The sequence below is a fragment of the Lonchura striata genome, chromosome 2, assembly GCF_046129695.1.
Source record: "Lonchura striata isolate bLonStr1 chromosome 2, bLonStr1.mat, whole genome shotgun sequence".
Taxonomy (NCBI): Eukaryota; Metazoa; Chordata; class Aves; order Passeriformes; family Estrildidae; genus Lonchura; species Lonchura striata.
Window position 1 is genome coordinate 83,070,357 of NC_134604.1, and position 23,467 is coordinate 83,093,823.

At 41.5% G+C, this 23,467-nt stretch overlaps 2 protein-coding genes across 3 annotated transcripts; both read right to left on the reverse strand.

Annotated features, from left to right (window-relative positions):
* Positions 1-1,303: 1,303 nt before the first annotated feature.
* ASMT (acetylserotonin O-methyltransferase) lies at positions 1,304-8,273 on the reverse strand. The gene is made up of 8 exons (XM_077790871.1): positions 8,202-8,273; positions 6,698-6,872; positions 5,449-5,578; positions 4,697-4,765; positions 4,069-4,187; positions 3,169-3,309; positions 1,874-1,996; positions 1,304-1,539 (listed from the first exon to the last, which is right to left on the reverse strand). Exons 1-8 carry the CDS (start codon positions 8,271-8,273, stop codon positions 1,328-1,330), a joined length of 1,041 nt encoding a protein of 346 aa, XP_077646997.1. The 3' UTR covers positions 1,304-1,327.
* Positions 8,274-13,674: 5,401 nt separating this feature from the next.
* Positions 13,675-21,530, reverse strand: AKAP17A (A-kinase anchoring protein 17A). 2 transcript variants are annotated; one of them, XM_021546650.2, is made up of 5 exons: positions 21,449-21,530; positions 20,022-21,236; positions 17,866-18,014; positions 16,997-17,237; positions 13,675-15,587 (listed from the first exon to the last, which is right to left on the reverse strand). In XM_021546650.2, exons 2-5 carry the CDS (start codon positions 20,781-20,783, stop codon positions 14,691-14,693), a joined length of 2,049 nt encoding a protein of 682 aa, XP_021402325.1. In that variant the 5' UTR covers positions 20,784-21,236; positions 21,449-21,530; the 3' UTR covers positions 13,675-14,690. The 2 variants fall into 2 exon arrangements, with proteins under 2 accessions (XP_021402325.1, XP_021402326.1); XM_021546651.2 differs by having other exon boundaries at positions 21,455-21,495.
* Between the last annotated feature and the right edge of the window lie 1,937 nt (positions 21,531-23,467).

Below are 23,467 nucleotides of genomic sequence, written 5' to 3' on the forward strand. Positions count from 1 at the left end.
TCTTCCAGTTAGCACATTAAGATGGCAAATTTCCTGGCTGTTCCTGCCCTCTGCTGTTTCCTGTAACCCCCAGGCCATCAGGCCAAGGCCCTGCTGGAAGTTTCTGTCCTCCCAGACAGAGCAGCCTGGGGAGCAGCTGACTTCACTCAGCCCAGCCAAGCACAGCCAGTCTCAGCTCACCCGCTGTGTTTCCTGCCCTGGGCATTCTTCTGCTCCGGGCTGATTCCCTCCAGATATGGCCAGCTATATTCATTACTCCTAAGCTGCACTGGAGCTAGAAAATGTATCTCAGTCTATATGGTGAAAAACTCTGTGGAAGGGGGAAAGAACTATTGGCAGAGCCACCTGCTTCAAACAGAAAACCTCCCACTGCAGCACCATGAAAGGGAAGAGCTTTCATTACCCAAAAAATGAGTAACTTGGAAACCTACTTTCTCCCTGTCCTTCTCCTACAGTCACATGAGTGGGAGGCTGCTGTAGATGGGTACTGAGTAAACTATATCAAGCTTCTCTAGTATCCAGCTTAATGGGAAAATGCAATTACTGTTCCAGAAAAAAATGCAGAGTAACTTCTTAGTGCCTTCTCCAAATGTTTCTCACTTCAGTAATGTATTATTCTGCTTCTAAGAACTGCACAGGTAATGGCAGACTGTGTTTGATCAAATGATTTAAAGAAATGGCAGGAGGCATGCAGTAAGAGCAATCCAAGTACATAACATAATTACTTGGCTGTATCATCTTCCTACCTGTCTTGTAATAAAAATCCCTGGGCTTCAACTAGTTACTAAGGTACAACACTTTTTCATAATTCAAATCAAAGTCTAGAGGAAATAAAAAATTAATATATTTTTCGTTCAAAACTCCTCAAGGCTCAGACAGGGTTTCTTCTGGAACTCTGTAAAGACCACAAGGAAACATAATTTGGTCTGATTTTATTATATCAATACTTCAGGAATAAAAATGCAGGCACCAAGGCTCAGTACAGGGATTAGTTTTATTTTGCAGGAACGCAAATACAAATTCAGCTCTGCTTTTGTCAGATACAGTGTTAATAATCAGAAAGACTGATACAAGCTGAAGCAGGAACACTACACATTTGTTTTGTGGATTGTTTCTTGTGGAAGGTCTTTCCTTCCCAGATCCAAAGGCAAGCCAAGCCAGGTTTCCAGATTTGTAGATCTGTTATTAGTGAGTCTTTTGACAATGTATCAGCTTACAAAAAAGTTGGCAGCCTTAGCTAAAAGCTAAGTTGATCATTGCCCACTAAGAAGAGAATAGCATATTTCTCAACCTTTTCTGTTTTGTTACATACAAAAAACACATACTACTATTTCCTTCCTAAAACAGCATCATAGAGTTTTCCAGTTCTCTTTACTTGAATCACTCCAAAGCCAGCTGCCTCCAGGAGCTTGCTGTACTCTGCTGCTGTTCTCTCTTTCCCTTCTGTCTGGACCAACATGTTAATTGAATACAGTTGGGTTTCTACAGGTCCACTTTTGTCTTCATTCAGAAGGGATTCAACCAGCAGCACCCCACCACCTGATGGAAAGAAGAAAAAGCAAGCACACTCTGACATTAAGTCACATTTCAGCATCACAGAAGACAGTGAAAGAGCCAAAGCATTACAGCATGTCTTTGCTCAGCTATGTTGGTACTGACATTCCAGAGCTGAAGAGGGTGCTATGGCTGGGATGGAAATTTCCCATTTTCCCCAGCTGAAATTTACAGGATCTTACTGATTTTGCTTTGCAGGCAGTGCTTTTGAAACTCTGAGACTTCATAGTGATGCTTAATGGGATTTCTTGCTATGATGTATATATACCTATCTAAACAATAGTGAAAGTCTCTCTGCTCTTCAAGAGTTCACACCTACCAGGTTTGCAAGCTTTGTAGACTTTTGCCAGCAGTTGTTTGCATTTGTCATCATCCCAATCATGCAGTATCTTGGATAAAATATACAGTTCAGCTTCGGGTATTGAATCATTAAAGAAGTCTCCTATAAAGCAAGAATACATGCATTATGTATCCCCACAACATGGAGAACTGAGTTATGCAAATATTTTCAGTTCTGTTTAATTCCTGGCTTGCAATGTCCTTCAGACATTATCAGACAGCAATGGAGATACCAGGTGAAAGTCCTCTGTTACACTGCATAGGGATCTTTGCTCTTGATCATTCTCAAGAAGACCTGAAACATTTAAAGGCAAAAACTCATCCTGAAACAGACTGATACACAGGAAAGTGTTTGAGTTTTGTTTTTTCTCCAATGACAGAAATTCAAATTCATACTGCACTAAGGAGATAGGTTCACATGGTTTCTGTCTCAAGAAAGAAGGAGAGAATATTGTCTTCTCTAAGAAAGTTTTCAAAGATCTTCAGTAATCACACAATTACTTCATAAATCCATAGGTAAAAATACACATCTTTCACCTCTTAGCATTAGTTTTATTATTCCTTTTGTTTAGCACCTGGTGTATTGCATTCAGATTTTTTTCTAGCATTTTACTTTGTCATTCCTTCTCCCATTTTGTTGCATCTTTGGTTTTATACGCTCCCTTCTCTCTTCAAGGCTTCTTTTCTGTCTCTCAGATTTGAGCAATTTTAAGCACTTCCAGCACTTTGGAGACTTTTGTAATCATTAAAAATGAGATCTCCCTATACTAATTTTCCTCATAGATAGTACAAAGACTATGTAGGATCAGTGGCCTGGTCAAGAGGAATAGGAGCTAGCTCACCCACTTCCATGTTCTAAAATATCTTAGGACTTGAAGATCAATCAGTTGTGACCAGAGAAGAAAAAACCCTAGTTCCTGGCATCCCTCACATCTGCCAGGGGAGAAAAGGGGAGTGTTAGGAAAATTTATAACAAAGCATGGCAGATTTCAAAATTGCATGATGCTTTTTTTTTTTTTTACTAATGTACCTTGCTCTTAAGAAATGAAATAGTTCTCTTCAGGAATTAATGTTGCTGAATAACTGAGTTGTGTCTCTGACAGCTGCTGGTGCACAGCTGGGACAGCTGCAGAGCTGGGCTGGGGAGGCTGCTGCCCAAGGCACTGCTCCCATAAGGGGCAGCTAGAGACCTGAGTCTCCAGTACGACACCTCTGAGCAGAGCCAGGGCTCTGGAGCAACAGCTGGCACAACACCACACCACTGTCCACACCTACCTTCATGGAAAGTGATCTGATGCTCCTCGGGGGAAACAAACTGTTCTTTGGCCATCTGCACAACTTTGGGCAGGTCATAGATTGTGACGGTAGAATTTGGATACAAAGAAACACACTCTTGGGCCAAAGCTCCTCCACCTCCTTTGGGGACAGTAAAAGAAGGTCAGTACTGACACAAACCCAACCTGTTCAGTGACACCCCCATGCAAGTACACAGGCAATGGTGCGTTCAACCTCATGGAAGCTGGCAATGTACATTTGCATCCCATGTTTTGCTGGGAGGAAAGAGGGGCAGGAGAAGTCACTGTCTCCATGTGTTCTGCAGGAAGGTGCAGGGCCTGCAGCACCAGGCATGTGGGGTCAGCCCCAGCTCTCACCACTCTTACACTCCCTCCTAGCCAGACCAGCGGCAGGTGCTGGAAGGTGAAAAATGAAAAACAGAGTTACTAAACCAGGCTCTGGGGAAGAAGCAAGGGAGGCCAGGAGGGAGCCTGCCTTGTCCCATGAATCCTGGCAGCATTCAGCTGTGCTGGGACAGCAGGGTGCTGCAGGATAAGAGGCTGTAGGCAGTACCTCAACAACAGTGACTGAAGGAGAAGAAGAGTCTAGCACTGGAAGAATGCATCAAACAAGGCACAAAAAATGCTAAGGCTGCCACATCCACAAGGGGATGAGTGACTACTCACATAAATCAGACTATAGAGAAAAACATTCAGCTTCCTAATGCTCTCATCACTCTCACATTTCTGTTTTTAACTGAACCAAAACATTAAAATTCTCCTTATATTGCTATGTCCTGCTTTCCATAGTTTAGCCCATCATATAACATAGGAGTTGCTTTCATCTGCAGAGCTTATAAAAGACAGTTCAGAGGCTTGTTAAAGAAGATCTGACACTCACCTCCCAGGTCATAGATCTGCATGAAAGGGGAAAGGTCAAATGCAGCAAGAACATCTCTGCCACATATACTCCATACTGAGTTCTGGCCAGCCATGAATCTTAGCATTTCTTCATCTGATCTAGCAATGCAAAAAGAGACAGCACAGAGAGAGGGTTCCTTACCACATTCTCAGAGATTCCTATAATATAAGTGCTGCTGCATATTTTGCTTAAACAAAAATCTCTGGTTTTATTGACGCAGAATATGTCCTCTTTGCATATAAACCTCCTTTGAATATTATTGTGTCAGGAGTGTACAACTATGAATTAATGCATTTAAATAGAGAATTAAGACTAGTGAAATCCAACAGTGTTTCATGCTGCTCATTCTCAGAATTTCCAAGGGATTTTTTTTTCCTTCAACTACCATCGCCTCTGTCAGAGATCTGTGATGTTTTTCAGATTAGGAAATTATATTCAAAATATCAGACAGTTTCCCAGTAATTGATATTGTTGAGAAGTAAAAACACTGCATGACGTGATGAGAGGAATTCTCACATCATCATACTTAATTGTCCTGAGTAATAATTAAAAACATTAGTTTTATCCACAACAAGAATAAAATTTCTATAAATATTCTAATGATTACCTGTACATTGCTCCAAAAGGGTCTTTAGATGAAACACCAAAAGCTCTTTCATATTGGTTTCTTCCTTCTCTAAAATAGCAATTGAAAAAGCCTATGAGAGTGCTGAGATATTTCTCAACCTCTCACAAGAATGACTGGTTATTTCCAAGGTCAGAGTGGGATGGTACTTTGAGCAATGTGATCTAGTGAGGGGCATCCACAGTAGGAAGGTTGGAACTAGATGATCTTTAGAGCCTCTTCCAACCCAAATATTCCAGGATTCTGTCATTTATGCGAGCACACCTGAGGTTAAGGTACAAGAGTGATGCAATCATCGCCATGATCTACACCACGTTTGGTCATCCGTTGCATGGACTGGAACAAGTCAGACTCAGACCCATACTAAACTGCCCCAATGAACCTTTGCAACAGAAGGACCCTTACCCACCACTACTCATTATTTATTTTGTTTATGCCATGTCCAATAAGATCCACTGTAATGATAAAGTACTTTACTGAAGGTGACACAAAGAAATCTGATTTCTAGATCATCTCTACAATTACAGGGAAAAGGAAAACAAGAACATACACAAATGTGAAACAAGGAGGGGGAAAAGCACACACATGGCCACGTTAACAGCTGAATTATCTGTTGCTTTTAATTTCTATGAACCAGCCAGCATCTTTATTGAGCTCTTCCCCAGAAACACGCCACTCAGAGCAGCAACACAGATGCTGCAAAGCACCAGACAGCACACAGCACTCCTCCTTACCTCACAGCATCAGCCAGGTACTGCCAGCACAAGTAGACTGTGTTGGAATAATACATCATAATATGATACTGAGACTTTGGACTTGATTTTGTAAGGTAGATGTTGGAAATTTCTGTGTTTCTGTAAAGGGCTAAAGGGTAAAATAAATATATTTACTAACATACATGATATATCACCTTGCCAAGTCTGTTGTACAGCTTAGTGTTTATCACCAGAAGATGTCTATACAGCCAAAGACACAGGCACATTATTTCTACAACCAAATCCTTCCACTGCAATGAGCAGTGGGTGAGGGCTGCTGAAATCTGTGTTGACCTATTCCATCATAGGCTTCTGCTCTCAGAGGAAGCTTTCAGTGTGCTTTATTTAAGTGAGAAGTCTTTGCAGACAAGTCTTTTTTCAGATCAACAAGGTCAGCAGGTGGGAGAAAAATCCCCAGAACAGCAGGCCAGCCACACCTACCCTCCCTCAGTTCACTAGGGCAGGACCTTCTGCAGAGAGAAGAACACCTCACTCCCTCCAGTGCATCTGCAGTGGCATCACTAACCCACAGGACTTGCATAAGATAGATAGATAGATAGATAGATAGATAGATAGATAGATAGATAGATAGATAGATCCTGCTCTCCCCAAACTCATCGGGCAACAACTATAATCCCTAAAACAGAGCATGCTAACACGAGGCAGAGCAGGGGACACAACTTGTGAGACTCTAGCTAGTCCTGACCAGCTGTCTGATGGCCAGAGATCTTTCTGTCCAAGTGGATTCCATGTTTCTGACACAAGGAAAAACTTATATTACCTCTCAGTTCTGATCAAAAACCTAACAAAATAGTTCACATAATGGTAAAAATGCTAAGAAAAACAAAACCTGTTTTAAATCATGCTGTTACCGTGCACCCTGGCATTTTGTTTTAAGTTTAAAATCCTGCCCATACCCCAGAGATTTCTGGAGACAAGTTCAACAGAGCTTCTAAATATCTTCTCCAAAGTCACATGGCTCTTGTACAAAGACATTTAGGGATATAGAACCCTGCAGCAGTGTTTCATTTTATACTTGTGATCATGCTGACATTTGCTTCTTCTCTTTCAGCTGAAGAGGGAATCCTAAGAGTGATTCTCTCCTTCTTCCAACTACATTAACTGACTTAACTTTTGGTATCACCGTTGCCCACACATCTTACCTCACTTTCAAAGCCATCAGAGGTTTAAATCTTTCAACTTATTCCCATTCCTCTGCCTTTATTACCTCCTTCTTGTGTCATCTCTACTGCCAAGAGCTTCAATCCCACACAGGCATCCAGCAGTCTTTTCATCCCCATGGTGCTGGCACTCAGACCTGCAGCAATGGCATCTGAAGGCAGAGGCTTTCCTGACTCTTGAAGAAGATCAAACACCCCCAGCTCACAGGCAGTGAACATAACCTGGGAGTAGGGAAAGATGGGAGTGAGGGATTAGGTAAAAGCATAAAGCCTACTGCATTTCACAAGCTGCTTAATTAGGGAAAATATAAATGTAATAATATTTATTTCAGATAAACTTGTATTTCATATAAACAAGTCTAATTATTAAATTGTAGTTTATCCAATATAAGATACATGTAATGCACTCCTTGGTCTTATTTTCTTCCTTTTCCAGTGAAGCTAGTCAATGCTTTTTGGCTTCCAAAAGTCCACATTTAGAGAACAGATTTTGTGTGTAAATGTCCCTGCCTCTTCCTTAGTTTAGGAACACATTCTCACAATTTCCTGGAAAGAACAAAGGCAAGGCTGGGTGGCAGTGCTTGTTGTCTGTTTATCTTTCTGTTCTTTAACTAAGGATCTAACACATGCTTCAGTGAACCCTGGAGACTCTCACATAGCTTGCAATAGGGGGAATATCACATTCTATGGATCTTGTTTTCAGGGACTGATGTGAATGACTATAGTCATTCCAGGCTATGTGAATGACTATTGTCATCTTCCAGAAGCAGGGAGCTTCCTCTCATCCAGAAGAACTGCTTCATTCAACCAAACAAAATTGTCCAGTCTTTCCATAGAGTTGTGTAACTTATCCATCAACATTCATCAGCCTTCAGGCAGACATAGCTAATCATACATTAAAAAAAAATAAATAAAGAACCAACCATCTTTCTTTAGATATACACAGTCAACCTTACAAGTATCAGCCTATTACTCTGGTCATATAAACACTCCTGAAACTGTAACAAAGACATAAATTTAATTGACTGCCTGTATGTACAGTGATTTGAGATACGATTCCTGCACAATGAAGCTCCTGAGTAAGACCATGCCTTAACCAAAGTTGAAATTGTTTCTCAAAACCATACAACGAACAGTGTAAATTTGGAAAGCATTGCACACTTCTTTTTCTCACAAAATGATTTTTCATTATCTATTTTTCCTCTCTTGATTATCAGCTTTGCCTTTCAGGAGCTTAAAGTGCAGTAAAGAGCATTCCTCCTGTTACCATCTTGGCCAGAGGTACAGCAAGGGACAATAGGAAAGTTAAGTAGTAAATTAGGAAAAAAATAATCTGCTGCACTGGATATTATAATTTTATGCTCATGTGCTTAATAAAATAATATCAGCAAACAAAAGTGGAATTACTAGTTTTGGCTTTGTTTTTCCAAACATATTTTTAAGGCACAATCATTATACCAGTGCTTTCACCTCTTCCAAAGACTTACATTCAGTACCTGAAGAGAAATCCCTGGATATGTCTTTCTGCATACTCTAAGTTATATATCTTACCTTTGAGATTAAAAATCCATTGCTGTATTGCACAATGATTTGAGGATAGTCAAGGTCTTCCGTGGAACCCATCTTCCTTCTGGACTGAGACACAGATTCCCTGGCTCTCTTAATTTAAATAAGCTTCTTTTCACCAGACACAAAGCACACCAGCTGATCCACATAATCTTACTGCTTTTGTGAAAAACACTGGTTACACAAAACGTGTTAGCTGAGTTATTTGGCTTTGATGGGTCTTTGTACTTGGTTCAGCTGTTTCTTCCATCATCAAGTATAAGATTAAAGAAGCAGTGTGGATTAAACTTGTATTGTCAGTCTGCAACACACTGGCACCTCAGAAGCACTTGAAAGCTGGTAACAAGGAAAACAGGAATAACTACAGAAGAATACCAAGAACCTGAACTCAGCATGATGAACCAGAGTTCATAAATCAAAGCAGAATCTTACTTGGGATTTGAAATTTGCTGTGGGCACAGTCCAGGGGACCCTGGGCTGGCAGAAGGTGCAGAAGCTGCAAGTCCCAAGAGAAGCTGTAAGTCTCTGTTGCTGTTTTCTTAATGTGATTAATTTGTTCTGATGATGGTCACTCAGATAAAGCCTACAAGGAATTAAAACTACCTTTGTACTTTTCTGTATTTTGCAGGTTCTCCCATTCACCCTGATACCAGCTTAGAAAGGAATACCTGCAGCACCTCAGCAGGGGTGTCCTACTTGTGCTTTGCCATGTTTTGACAGAGAAGGGTGCTGAGAGATGACAATATATTTTAAATTTTCCAGCTGGCTACCACAGTTTTCCTCCCCTTCTCTGCAAAACTAACCATGGGCAGCAGAAGGCCCTTGGGAAGAAAGAATGAAATGACTGCAAAGTGCAAAATGGGGCATGGATTTCAACTTCACACAGGTTACCTCATAGGTTTTCATCAGAAAATTAAACCCCTGGATTACTTTCCTGAAATCTTGCTGTCCCACTGTTAATTTCTCTGTCTCTGTCTGACATCTTGCCCACCTTGAAACACTCAGGTGAGGAAAGATCCTTTCCATAAGGAAAAGACTCAGATTTTATGTCACACATTTAGTGACCCTTTAGGAAATGAAATGTTAAATTAAACCTTATTTAGGTAGTACACTGAAGGCAAAATGTTACAAACCAGCATTTTTTTCAGTGGCAGCTTTCTCCCTGCTTCAGATTTCCACTGTATAATCCTTCTCTGAATCTGCGCTTTCTAACTAAATCATACATAATCACACATCACCAGCCAAAGATAACTACTGTTAGACAAAAAAATTAGAAAGTTGTATTAAAAAAAAAAATTCTCTTTTAAAGACCAATTCCACCTGCTTCTGAGAAACTGGTGCAATTTCATGCAAGCTTAAGGATTTCCCACTCCTGGGAACATAACAGCTATTCAGCCCCAGGCCATAAATGCACTTCACTTAAGGCAAAGTTATATGGTACATGAGTCTCCACTAATAAAATGACCACACAGTTGATTAAATACACTTGACGTTCTTTTTCAATTATGACTAAATCTCTCTGTTGAGGATACCAGTTATAATCATCTAATGGCATTACTACTAGTAGTGAGATATAGGGGAGGAGGCTGGCAGATAACCCACACCAGATTGAAAAAAGCCACAGGCAGAAACTGTTTCCAAGTAAATTGTTAGTGAGGCTTAGAGTTTAAGCTCCTTTTAAGCTAGAAATGCATTCATGAAGATGAAATTGAAATGGCTTCCTTTCTCTGAAAACCCTATCAAGATTTCTTTCATAGGGCTTAGACCACATGGTGGCTAAAGACCGTATTTTACCACCATAGTTCTATTTCAGTGATTCTATTTCATTTTTCTTTGCCTAAATGACTCACTAGAGTCAAATGCTACACAAAAAACAATTGTCATTTTTGCATAAAATTTGAAAGTAAGAAATTCTGTATGAATAAAGGAGATTTAGTAAAATGAGTGTGTCTGCCAGTGAGAAATGTCAGACGACACTATCTTCTCACACAAAACGTCCCTTATAAGCAAAAACTACAAATCTCAGGGATGTGACTATGATGAGTTTCAATAATGCCACTAATAATATGCCTTGCTATCATGACTAAGTCTCTAAGTATACCCAACTTATAACAGATGCCCTGGAAGGGCCCTAAGGTAATAGTTTGTGGCCTTTTTTTAAACAATTCTAAAAAACAAGATACTCAGTATCATACTTTTTCTTTGAAATAGAATATCAAGTTTTAAATGCTCCTGTTCTTTGTACCTTCTAATTTCTCCCATATTTTACAATAGATGCATTTTCGTATTAACATTATTATTTCCATCACTTTTGACACACACCAATTTTAGTTTTTTCCTGTTTTCATCACATATAATAATAGCAAACACTTGGAGTGGGCAGAAATCCTGTATTTCCAGCTCATTTTCTAAGCAAACCGTCCCTTCTCTTTAGATTCATGTACAGTAAAAACTCTGAGAATATCTTTTAAAGTGCATCTCAGGCAATCCAGAGCTGTTCCTGCTTTAACTTGTGGACTGCAAATAATCTCTCAACAAATAATTCAACTAGTCATTTCTATCAGAGGAAAGTCCCAGCAGACAAGTCATAGTCTTCCTGAGGATATTCAGCTACATCAGCTACAAGTGGTAGATGCAGAAACTTTAGAAAGAGAGAGAGAGAGATGCAAAAGAAAACCAAGATGGATAGCAGCTGGGGCAGGCTCTGATTTCAGAAATTGCTCATGTTCAGTCAAGCATCACAAAGGAAAATCGTGGATATACATCTGCCTTAAAAAGGCCATTTTAGAGGCTTGGTTTTGTTGGAGATGGCAGGAATGCTTTCCTACCCAGGGGAGGTGGTGAATAAATTCCTCATTTTGCCTTGCTTGTGCATGCAGCTCTGGCTTTACCTTTATATTGTGTTTATCTCAATACATGAGTTTTCTCACAATTCTCTACCCCATCCCAGTAGGGGTGTGTGAACAGCTGCATGGAGCCAAGTTGCCAGCTGCCATAAATCACAGCAGCAAGACATGTGCAATGAACAGAAAATATTTTTCCAGCCCTTTCTTTTTACATGGAAGTAGAAAGTAACAGACACCACCAGGCAATTCCTCAGAGCGCTGACAAACACATGTTCAGGATCATATGTAGAAATGCAGGGAAAATCTAATATGAAGGTAATCAATTCTTGTTCAGACACTTTGCTGGCAGTGTCTGGGAGTGACATCGCTTCATATTATCCTACAAATAATCCAGTATCATGGATAGCACACCTGAACATCCCATGCAGAGCAGGTAGAGCTCACCTGGCAGGAGCCACAGTACCATGCAGCTAGATTAGTTATCATTTAGAGAGCAATTCCAATCAGCCTTAGCCCTTAACATATGTTATAGCAAAGCATTAGCTTATGAATTTTTTTTTTTTTTGTCAGGCAGCAGGAGATTCAGGAGCACATGAGGGGGTACCAGACCAAATTGATTTTCTGTGCTGCCTCTTAAGAAGAAAGATGGTGGTGCACACTTCAAACAAGACTCAAGAGCCCACTATTAGATTAATATAGGACACTTGATTCATTCTGTGCACCCAATTCTAAAGCATCAACCCAGTTTTGAAGAATCAATGGCAACTGGATTGCTGCTTTATACAAACACTAGAGACAACTGCAAATTTATTGTGAAGCAGCAAAAGATACCTTCTGCAAATAATATGTTCATTAAACTTGGAAAAGGCCAGATCAACAGAATGCAATGTAAGCTTAATGAAATGGGTGTTGTATCCAGAATAATCATACCTCAGAAGCAGGATACAAGATCAAGGCACAGGCATAATAAACAAAACTATGATCTGTATAGTAATATAAGACATCAGTGGCCAATTTTGCCCACATATTTATAAATTAAGATATTTGCCAAACTCGTTGGTTTAATTGCTGTCTTATATAGAATGTAACATCTCTTAGATTTCTTACCCCTTTGAGACTCCTGCTCTTCTTTGCTTCACAAGGGCTGCAGAAAAACCACTCCAGGTTGCCACTGCCAACAGCTATGATGAGGCAGCAGCACATGCACCAGCTCCTGCCCAGAAAAGCGAACTCAAGAGCTTTGGCCCACAAACTTCAACTCAGACCTTGCTGAAAGCAGTCTGTGATTAGCAGGGTTCGCATCTCCAACAGGAAGAGGTCATTGCTCCCTTGTATCACTAGATGATCAGTACACTTCAAAACCCTATCCATCCTCATGAGCAAATAGGGTTCCCACTTGATCCTATCCTTCTGACAAAGGACATAAAGGAGACATTGTGGTGTCAGATGTGTAACAACTGAGTTGCATTCTTACAACCAAGAAAACTCTCCTCCTGTCTGATCATGTGAGTTAAGAATGATCAAGAGTGACAGAACACTGGCATAAACACTGGGCATTTCTTGGGAGTCAGTACATGAAATAGGGCGCAGAGGTCTCTTTCAATGCTGCCTAGACTTTCCAGCAGGCATGAACACAGGGCTATAGAACGAAGTTGCCCAATCCATGGTTTAATAGGATTTACACCGTATTTATACCATACAAATCATGCTCACTGGGGAAATTTTCCCCTAGTGAAGCAAAAAAACCTACCCACAGTTAGGAGTGAACCTGAGCTTTCCCCAGCAACAAACCTGATTTTAAACTAAACTTAAAACTGATAGGTACGTCTGCCTGACACAGGGCAAGAAGCTGAGCTCTTGGCTTTTCAAGAACTACAGATTTTGGAATGACACAGAAGAAACAATCCCCTCCCTTGACCAGATAGTAAGACAGTAAGTGATGTGCCCCAGGACACAGCCTGCCCTCCTGCCTGACAGGCTACACCGAAACCCACCTTCCACTTGTTATCCATCACAATCCACAGGTCCCTTTCTGCAGTGGTGCTCTCCAGTGTCTTGCCCCCCAGTATGTGTGTACATCCAGAGCTGCCCCATTCCAGGTGCAGAATCCAGCACTTGCCCTTCATATGAGTGGGGATTGGCCTGCCCTCTGAATTATCTATGCCTCTCTGCCTTCGAGGGACACAACAGCTCCTCACAATTTAGTGTTGTCAATGCTTTACCTTTTCTGTCCACAGCTAGTTACTACAAAGATTTCAGCAGCATGGTCTAGTAAGAAACAAACCCATATGGATTCTGAAAGTAAAGCAAACTCAGTCAGCCAAGGATCCAACTGAGCTTCAGTACTAATGTGCTTCTTGAGACACTCGAGGAAAGGGATACACTTTGATTTCATGAATCAGTGTGAGGAAAATGGCATCTGAAGGCTGTAGATAAAGAGCACACATCCTGCTGAATTAAGAGCTGACATAGCTGGAACATAATAGGACCATCAAGAAGAGAAGCTGAACTTCATTATTCAGATGTGCTGAGTGATGCTTTCAACAAACAAATTCTTAACACATCACTTCTGCAGATTTTAATACACTGACACATGAAAACAGCGACTTCAGTTCACTGGAAACAGTTTTCTTTTTAATTTTACCATAAAAATGCAAAATAAACTCTTTCACTGTAACATTATAACTTTTAATATTCCTGAGCTGCATTTTAAAAGCAAAAGTATTCTTAAGTTGATTTAACAAGAGACACTGCAGCTTTACTTTTCAACCACACAAGTAAAAATAATTTAGCAAGAAGGCCCCTTTTTCAAGACAATGTTTAGCTCTTTATGTACCTGAAAAAAAGTTTCAAGTAGTCCTATGCCACCTGACATAATTACAAAGCCAAATAAATCAACAAAAATATCAGAACAACTTTCAACCATTTTAGCACTGCTTGTTACTTCCTACACCGGGTGTGCCTCTTACATGGAAAGTATTATACAAAGGCATTACATGCCAGAATAATTTGGGCCACAAAGCTTGGCATCAGACAGACATATGAAGGAATCAAAGCAGTTTAAAAGGTATCCTGCATAACTTTATAGTCAGTTTTAAGAAAAAATATCAAAGTCCTGCTATCCATCTCAATCAATAAAAACTCTACTTTGTTAAACATGAGTTCATTGAATGCACCAGGAAACACTGTAAATCAAATATGTATGTAATAGCTTGTTACCTCTGAAGTTCTTATAACTGGCACCCATGTATTCCTTATGCCAAATTAGGTGATAAAAATGAAATTCACTAAAATGAACGTTTAGAAAACTGAAACTGAAGAAAACAGGTTGCCTTTTAGCACTTTAGGAACTTGAGCACAAGCACAGGTGATTATACCTATATTGTGGTAGAAACCTAGAAAGAGACAACAAAGGAAGGAAGGTAAAAAAAATCAGGTATCTCTTTTCTTGATTTCAGGGACTAGATGCAAGCTAAGAATTGGTTCAAACAATTGTGTTTTCTATAGCAGTCACACCAATGAGGTTTGGTATCCAATTTTGTGGCCCTTTTGTCCTACCATAGCCTTTCAAAGGAGCCAAGGCCTCCATTACACACTCTAGGTAAGTACTCCTTTGCTTATGCAGCGATCACCTTCGGTGCCTTCGTCTCCTGCTCACACTTCTGCGACTACGACTCCTTTCTCTTCTGTCCCGCCTCCGCTCCCTGCTGCGCGTTCTTCTGTAGCGGGAACGCCTGCGGCTTGTGCTTCTTCGCCGAGGACTGCGGCTTCGCCGAGGGCTGTAACTTCTGCTGGAGTGTCTGTGATACCGCCTGTCTTTCCTATGCTTTTCGTCCTGGTAACTCGCATCCCTTCTGTGCCTGCTGCTCTCCCGCCTACCCTTACTCTCATCACTGTTTACGCTGCTACATGAATGGGTCTTTCTTCTCCTTGGCTCTGTTCCACGTTTGTCCTGCTCACAGGGCAAGTCCTTCTTGCAAGTGTTCTGGTCATAGCTAGAGAGGCTCTTCTGGTCCTGGTTATCAGTGGGAACACATGAAAGTACCCCCGAACCTCTTTTGTCAGAGCACCTCCCAGAGTCTGTAGTAGGAAGATTCTGACCTTCTTTGACATGAACTTTGTCATGAATGTTGCCATTTAAGTACTTGCATTGAGTGTTTACACTTTCAGGGGATGCTACTTCTATTTGGGAGCCAGGAGCCAGTTTGCCTGTAACAGCCTGTCCTGAGGTAGAAGTGATGCAGCTGGATGACACAGTGTGGGGAACAGCACTAGGGCTTTTCAACATGTCAGTCTGAGATGCTTTGGTTTCTTCCTTGTTTTGATTAACTGCATCCATTTTCTTGCTCAGAAGATTGTTCAGTAGTTTCTCCCTCAGTTCCTTTTCTTTTCTTTGCAACCCCAGTGCTCTCTCTTTTTCCTCTTCCACACGTTTAAGCTCAGCCTCCTGGAGCCTTCGTCTCTCCTCTAGCTGCTGAAGACAAATCTTTTCTTCATTCTGCTCTTGCTCCAAAAGCTTTACTGTCTGAAAGACAGTCAAAGGGAAGAATGAACAAAAAATACCTGCTCCTGCTTCCAAGTTACAACATAACACAATGGCAGCAATGTGGCAATAAAATCTAATCAACATAACTTAGCCATCCCAAAATAAAATCGTGTTTCCTTTTCAAAGAGAAAAAAAACTCAAAACCAATCAACCAACAAAACCCACTAATCCAAAACTGCTGTAAGTTGAAACATTATTTGCCCACAATTCTTGAGAGGAAATTTTGTCTTCATGTTTCCTCAACATAACAAAAGTAACAACATGAAATCTGCAGTATAGAAATATATTTATCAGGGTCAAAACATGAAGATTTCAGTCAAATTAAAAATTTCAAAATTCAGTCAAATTAAAAAGTTTTTAAATTTTATTGAAAAGAACTTCTTTTAGATTATTGTCATCTGTGGCTCATAGATGACTTTAAGTCCACAAAAACAGCAAGTAATTAAATAGACAACTATTATGTAAAAACTGATTGTCATTTTGTCAACCACCTTAAAAATTCACGGTACTGGAAAAGGTTCAAACTTTTTTCTATTCTGACCTAGTCAAGTGGCTTAGTATAGACCTCAGAACTCTCTAAATGAAGCACACTCTCTGTTTCACCAGACAACCTTTCTATTCCACAGCTCAAAGTTAAAAAGTCTGCAAAAGGCATTTCTTCCTTCTTCTAGTACCTAACTGATCTGTACATAGCACTGTGAGTTCAAAAACACTCCTGAAGTACACTGGCATCAAGAAAAAAAGCCGTCCTTTTCCACACAGATTTTCGTTTCTACAGAAAATATGTCACATTCAGTACACCCTAATATGGTTTTATCCAAGTCTTAAGGTTCAGTGTTTCAGTGAAAAAAATAACAGTACTATTAGAGAGACAGGATCTAACATTTGAAACCTGTGCTGACAGTACTTTTCCTACAGAAGAAACATTCTGCACATTTCAAACACAGACTAATGAAAGTTCATTAGTTTAGTTGCTCTGATACCGCAAAAACAGTGAACAGAATTGCTGTGAGGCAGGTGGGAAACAGCATCCAAACCAGAATTAGAAAAGGAGTCTTGCATCTTTATCCTCTGTGGTTAGCTCACTTCATCAAGCTCACACGTTTTTCTACTGGACTTAAGAAAACCTGACAAGTAATTTACAGATAAAAAATGCTATTCAGGACTCTAGGTTCAAGCTCACTTTCCATTTACCTACAAGTGCATATCTTACCAAGAGACAAACGCTGTTTCATTGTGCTTTTCTGAAATTCTGATCTAAGGAATAGCAGCTGCAGAGAAGTAAACCTTATGTTTAGTGAACAGTGCTCCCCACCTCCTCTCAAGCCAGCAAAGGGCTTTGTTTTGTTGGGCTCTTCATTAGCTTGTAAAATAAATAATGAAGTTACCTTTGCTCTGCTTAGCAGTTCTGCAATTAGTCTAATGGACTGAAGATTTCTCTGAGCTAACAGAAGCTTCCTTTCTTCTAGCTTTATCTTCTCTTGAAGTTTTCTCTGTTCTTCAGCTTGAAGCTTTTCAAGCTGCTTTTTGTTCCTTCGAACTTCACGATCTTTCTGTTTCTGTTCTCTCTTGCGCAACTTTTCTTCTCTTTTTCTCTCTCTCTCATATTCTTCAAGCTCTCTCTGCTTTCTAAAAAGAGATAAATATTCTTGCCTTATCTAGGCAAAGCACAATTCAAACTCCTATTGTATGTATAGTACATTTTATACTTCAAGTAAATTTATTTCCAAATAAGTCATGTTGATGAAGAACAGAAGTAGAAAACGGAACATTTTAACCCTTACTTGTCAAACAGTCATATTCTGTCTATTTTTAAATACAATTGGAATTCAAAGAAAAAAAAAATTGCTACAGCAAAGAATTGTGTTTTGAACTTTGACTGGAGACAATAACAATGCATGAGGCAGCTGGGCAGAGAATTATCACAGCAAGAAGACTGTCAAGCCAATGAATGTGTGCAGTGGTGGTGGGTTTTATTTCTGTGATTAGGACAAAATGGTAGCTTCTGCTAAAGGCCAAGGGTCTCTGAAACTAGGTGTCTAATGGCAACAATTTTAGGAAATTGAATATTTTGCAGGTTTAATATTTTGAACTGAACATATGCAAAAGTAGTAAACTAAATCACACTCTGCTTTAAGTGTTTCACTTTAGCTACATGCAACTTGTGCTTGTTTTCTATCTTCTGATGCTGATATGAAGAAGCAGTTTTGTTAGGCCTGATTGTTAAAACTATAACTGAACAATAAATGACAAGTACCTTTCTTCTTCTTTTTGTTTCTCCTCAGCTTCTTTCTCTTTACGTTTTTGTTCTTCTCTCTGCTTTTCAAGCTCTTGAAGCTTTTGCCTTTCAAGCTGACGCTTCTTAATTGATGCATCACTGAGATGTTTTGTTGAGTCAAAAGAAACCTTTACATGATACAATTGAAAACAGTTTTAAGGAAACAGAAAAATAATCAAAAATTACAACATGACAATTTTAACATAGACCTTGGTGTAAGTATAATCAGATGTGTCAAACCTTTTTCAAAACAAAGGGAACTTCTCTATGTGCCCAAAGAAAACACCACCTGTTGTAATCAGGTAATTGGGTACTAAATGTGTGCACACAAGTAGCAAAATCAGATACCACTTCTGTGTCTCACAACCAAAAATAAACCCCAGTGTGGCTGAGCCTCTGTCTGTCCAATGCTTTCAATGTGTCAGAATCGGCATGTACAGAACTCTTATTAATGCAAGCTGTCAGGGATTGTACAGCACTACATAGAAATAGGTTTAAATAAAGGCCTTCCTGTCTAAAACTGTGATCCTTAAATTCAGCAGAAGACATAGTCCTACAGCATTCAGCACCTGGTTCAAGTCTCCCCACCAATTCTAAAGCCAAGATTCCCCAATTGAGAAGATCTCAAGTCATGGGAACAGAAAGAAAAGAAAAGAAATACACACACATCTGAAAAATGAGACTTCAGAGTTGCTCAGCTTCCAGGATATATGAACACACCTTGGTCATGTCCAGCTGCATACTGGAACAGGACACCACCAGACATGACAGCCTTAGCATCCTAATCTCCAATTCTGATTGCAGGCAGGGATCTATAACACATTTCCACGGACCCATGGTCATTGAACCGTGGGGCAGAGAACAAGGAGCACAGCCTCTGCAGTTTAATCTACTCAGGCTTTATGCAAAATGATGTTTCACTGAACTGAAAGGACAATAGGTACAGACAAGGTGTGGTGACCTTGTATAACAGAGAGCTGCTGCCCTGACAGGGCAGCTGCCAGGAAGGCATGACTCTTCTTTCTCAGCCATACTAAATTTGGGAACCCTGATCTCCTGCACGTAAATGACAGTTTCACCAGGTCAAGGCACAGTTTCTATCTCACAACTGACAAGCTTTGATAACAAGATAAAAGATTACAGTATTTTACTTACACTGACTAAACTACAATTTGAATAAATATCTGTATGTTCCCACATTGTACAAAGGAATACTCAAGGTTTTTTTCTGAAATACACTCCCTGGTTCGATGAAGGACTAATGATCACACCAAAATACATCTCTCAACCAATATGTAAACGTATGGACCACCCCCAAACAGTAAGTTTTCTTGAGGCTGTGCTTTTGAAGACACTACATCTGAACGGACTGCCTTGTTCCCTCCTGTCATAGCTGTTATTTCTAAGACAATGAGATTACAGAAAATTACTTCTGGAAAACTCTGTATGTAAATATTATAAAATAAGCATAGGAATTTTCCAGGAAGCTGTGCTACAAGTGAAAATTATCATTTAAATTTTTGTGGGGCCTTCCGGTATGTCAAGTACACTAACGATTAACTGTGTATTTCCCAGACCAGAAAGGCCACATGCTACTAAACCTTTTAGTTCTGACCTTTGACTGGTAGCCCTAGCAATCAATGCAGGGGCCAAATACAGAGATGGTGAAATTCTTCCCCAAAATGTCTCTCTGCAGTGGACACATGAAAGAAAAATGCATTTTACAGTCAATCTTCTGGTGAAATTTGTCTGAACTTGTTCAGAACTGGAATTTTAAGTGAAATTGTGATTTATAAACACATATTATTTTCTAAAGCAATTTAGAAAATCGTGTTCATAAACTAGAACCTTCCATCAACAGGTCTCATTTCTAGAACCATCTTGTTAAGGGAAAAAAAAAACCCACTCACTTGAGTAATGTGATTAAATACATAGTCAACTAGCACATTTTTCTACCAACATTTTCCTTTAAAAATTGTATTATGTCTGTCCCATAAAGCCACATTAATGCTGCCAATGTCACCTGTTGCCATCACTGTGGTATACAGATAAAGGTTTCAAGCACTATGGAAATAACATTTACTTGTACTCAGTCCTTCATGTGGGCTCCCACACAAAAGGCTGCAGTCTCTCACCTTTATATTGCAAGCCACTGCTTTGCCATCATCGCCCTTGTACATCAGCTTCATCCCTCGCAGGGCGTTCATGGCCTCGATGAATCCTGCATACTCCCGGTACTGAACATAGGCTTCAAAGTTTAAATGGCCTCCGAAGCTGAAAGTGTGAAAATTCCTGCCAGTCATTTCTTCTCTGTAAGGGTCCAGCATGGGTATGTCCACATTACGGATTTCTCCAAATTTCTGGAAAACTTTTATAAGGACTTCTTCACTTGGCTTTTCCGAGCCAGTCTCCTTTGCTGCAAACCACTTACAAGGCAAACCCTCCAGATGAATAGTGTCTGGCCTTTCCCCAGGCAAGGTTTCGTTCATATCTTTTGCATCACGGAAAAATGAGTCCCAGTCATGTCTGGTAGGAAAGTCAATCTTGTATTCTGCAGCACGCACTTTTAAAATGTCAGAGAAGCCGCTCAGCTTTATTGTTTTGCCATCAAGGCACGCCAGAAAAGATTTAACCAAACTTTTGTTCTCAACCTCTCCTTCAAACCTAATGAAATCCATTGTGCTTTTAGAAATCCGCAGAGTGGAAAACTGATGAGTTTGCACCATCCCCTTCAATCTTTCCATCACTTCCCAGTTCGAAATGGATTTTCCCGGTTGCTTCAGCTGAGGAAGTGCCACACTGATGGTCATTTTTGTAATGGGTTTAAGGTATAACCCACAGGGAGCACAGAGCTCTACAGCTTCTGATGTATCATGAACTATTGTTGCAGCAGCCATAACAAAGAAAAGGCATAGGATAAAAAAATAAAAGATGCAAGTTTAAGTTGCAGGCCAACAGTAGTCAAATAAAATAGCCCTTATCCATAAATAATTTAATTCTTTGGCGATTTAACCATTCCCAAGTTAAAACGAAGTCTCTTAACACAAGAGTGAATTACATAATTACAACCAAGTAGTACAAACATCTTAAATTACTTTACAACCACTAGAGCCTACAAGTAATTAAATCTCTGTAAGGCCTCTGAATAGAAAACTAGAAGCTGATGACAGTCCTAGGAATACATGATGTTGGTATGTGATTGCTCAGAAAGCAGCTACCCTTTCTCAGGAGGGAAGGGACTGGCGGCGCGAAGTCACACCGCTCCCAAATCTACTTAACAACCAGAGCACCCCAGCAGGCTGGCGCCGAGGCGGATCTCACGTTCTCCGGAAGGAAGACCTGGAAAGTGTCTGCAACGAGAGAAAAGCGCCCCTTTTATTTACAAGCCCGAAGTCCCAGCGCCCCTCTCGGCCGGCAGCACCGAGCAGCCTCCGCAGGACAAGGCTGGGTAACCCCGCGAATCACACCGGAGCCGGAGCCCACCGCCGGCAGCTGCCCCGGCGGGGGGCCACCCCGGGAAGCCACCCGCAGGAAAAGCGCCCGGGCCGATGCCGGAGCTCACCCGCACCCCCTTGGCCGGCCGAGGCGCGTCCCCCGGCAGGCAGAGCCGGCCCCGCGCCCCGCTCCGCTGCCCGGGCGGGACCCCCGCCCGCCTCGCCCGCAGCCGCCGGGACGCGCCGCCCCGCGCGCGCCGCCGCTTCCGCTTCCGCGCGGCGCCGCGCCGCGGGGCCTCTGCGGCGGGACAGCGCCGCCCCGCGGCGGGGCGGGGCGCGGCCCGGGCACACGGGACTGCGCTGCCCGGGGAGCGCGGCCCGCGATCCCGGGCCCCGCTGGGACCCTCCAGCGCCGAGCCGAGCCGAGCCGTGCCGTGCCGAACCGAGCCGTGCCCTGCCCCGCCGAGCCGTGCTGAGCGCACACCCGGAGTCTGGGGACAGCTGGGGCTCGCTGCATGGCTCTGTTCCCCCTTGCCCAGAATCATTTCAGTGGGGAAAGAACCTCTGCGTCACCGAGTCCAGCCTGTGACTGGGCACCAGCGTGGCAATAGACCATGGCACTGAGTGCCGCGTCCGGCCTTTCCTTAAACACCCCCAGGGACGGTGACGGCACCACCTCCCTGGGCAGCCCGCTCCAGCATCTAGTCACCCTTTATGTGAAGAAATTCCTCCTAATTTCCAAACTAAACCTTTCCTGGCACAGCTTTAGGCCATTTCCTCTCGTCCTGTCACTGGCTGCCTAGAAGAAGAGGCTGAGCCTGGCTACAGCCTCCTGTCAGATGGTTCTAGAGAGTGATAAAGTCCCTCCCGAGGCTCCTTTTTTCCATGCGTGACACCCCCAGCTCCCTCAGCTGCTCCTCACAGGACACGCACTCCATGCGTTCCCTCTGTCAGCCCAGGACACGAGGGCACAGCCAAGGCCACCCTGACCCTGGAAGGCAGAGCAGGGCTGACTGTGCTCACCTGCCCCTGCTCCACCACTTTAAAACAGGCTCCGGGTGCAGCCTTGGGTAGAATTCCACCATTTAAGAAACTGTGACGGCAGAAACCTTCAGCAGCAGGCTGGGTGTACATAGTGGCTTCGAAGCAGCACTGACTTCAGTGCAGGAGGTCACCACAATCCTGCAGCTGTTGTGCAGAGCTGCTATTTCACACCGCAGATGTTGGTAACTGCTGGTCCTAATCTGTTTTCTGTTATGGTTAAGTAGTGGTATAAACACAGAATAAGGAAATACTGCTCCTGACATTTGAAACAGTGTGTGCTTTGTTGTCTGAGAGCCCCTGCATTGTATGCCACACCTTCTACAAACCTGCCCTTGGGAGCACACAAAGCTAAGCCAGATACATTCCAGGGAGTTTCAGCAGCAGCGCACGGAGACCCTGCTTATGGCAATGAATCCTGTGCATAATGAGAGCCTCACTGCTCAAGACTGTGCCAGAAATCAATATTTTGTATTTTAAACTCAAAGACTAGAACAATGCTCTGAAAAATGACAAAATACCAGCATTGTCACAGGACATCAGCCACAACTTTAAAAGCTTTCACAGACTTATTTTTCTGATATACTCAAAAGAACTGTTGCAAACATATTTAAATGGGCAAGAGGAAGTACTCATTATGTACACACCTTTTAAAAGATCAAGCATCAGTACTACAGTATAGAAAGGCTAAACTGTCTCTGCTGAAATGCAGTCTTTTAAGTTGGGCAGATGTGTTATTGTCATTTTTATTTTTTCAATTAGATATTTAAATGAGTAAATGAAATGTCTTCCTGTGGCTTTCAGAGTCTGAAGTGAAGGTCAGTAAAGGATATGACACCAACAAGGCAGAAGGATGAACCTGCAAAGTAAACATCAGTAAGGGACAGTATCTGAGTGCAACTGTGCATGTAAATTTGGTTTTTACTGTAAGACACTGATTTTCCCCAACTCTGTCAAATACATTGTGCTGTTGATCTTACAGACCATCTATCGTGTCTAAAAGTTTGTACCTTTTTTTTTACTTCAACAGAGAGTCTTGTGGAAGATATCACTTCTACCTATTAACTCTGTTCTGTACCTTCCGTAGTTAAAACACCAAATCCCAC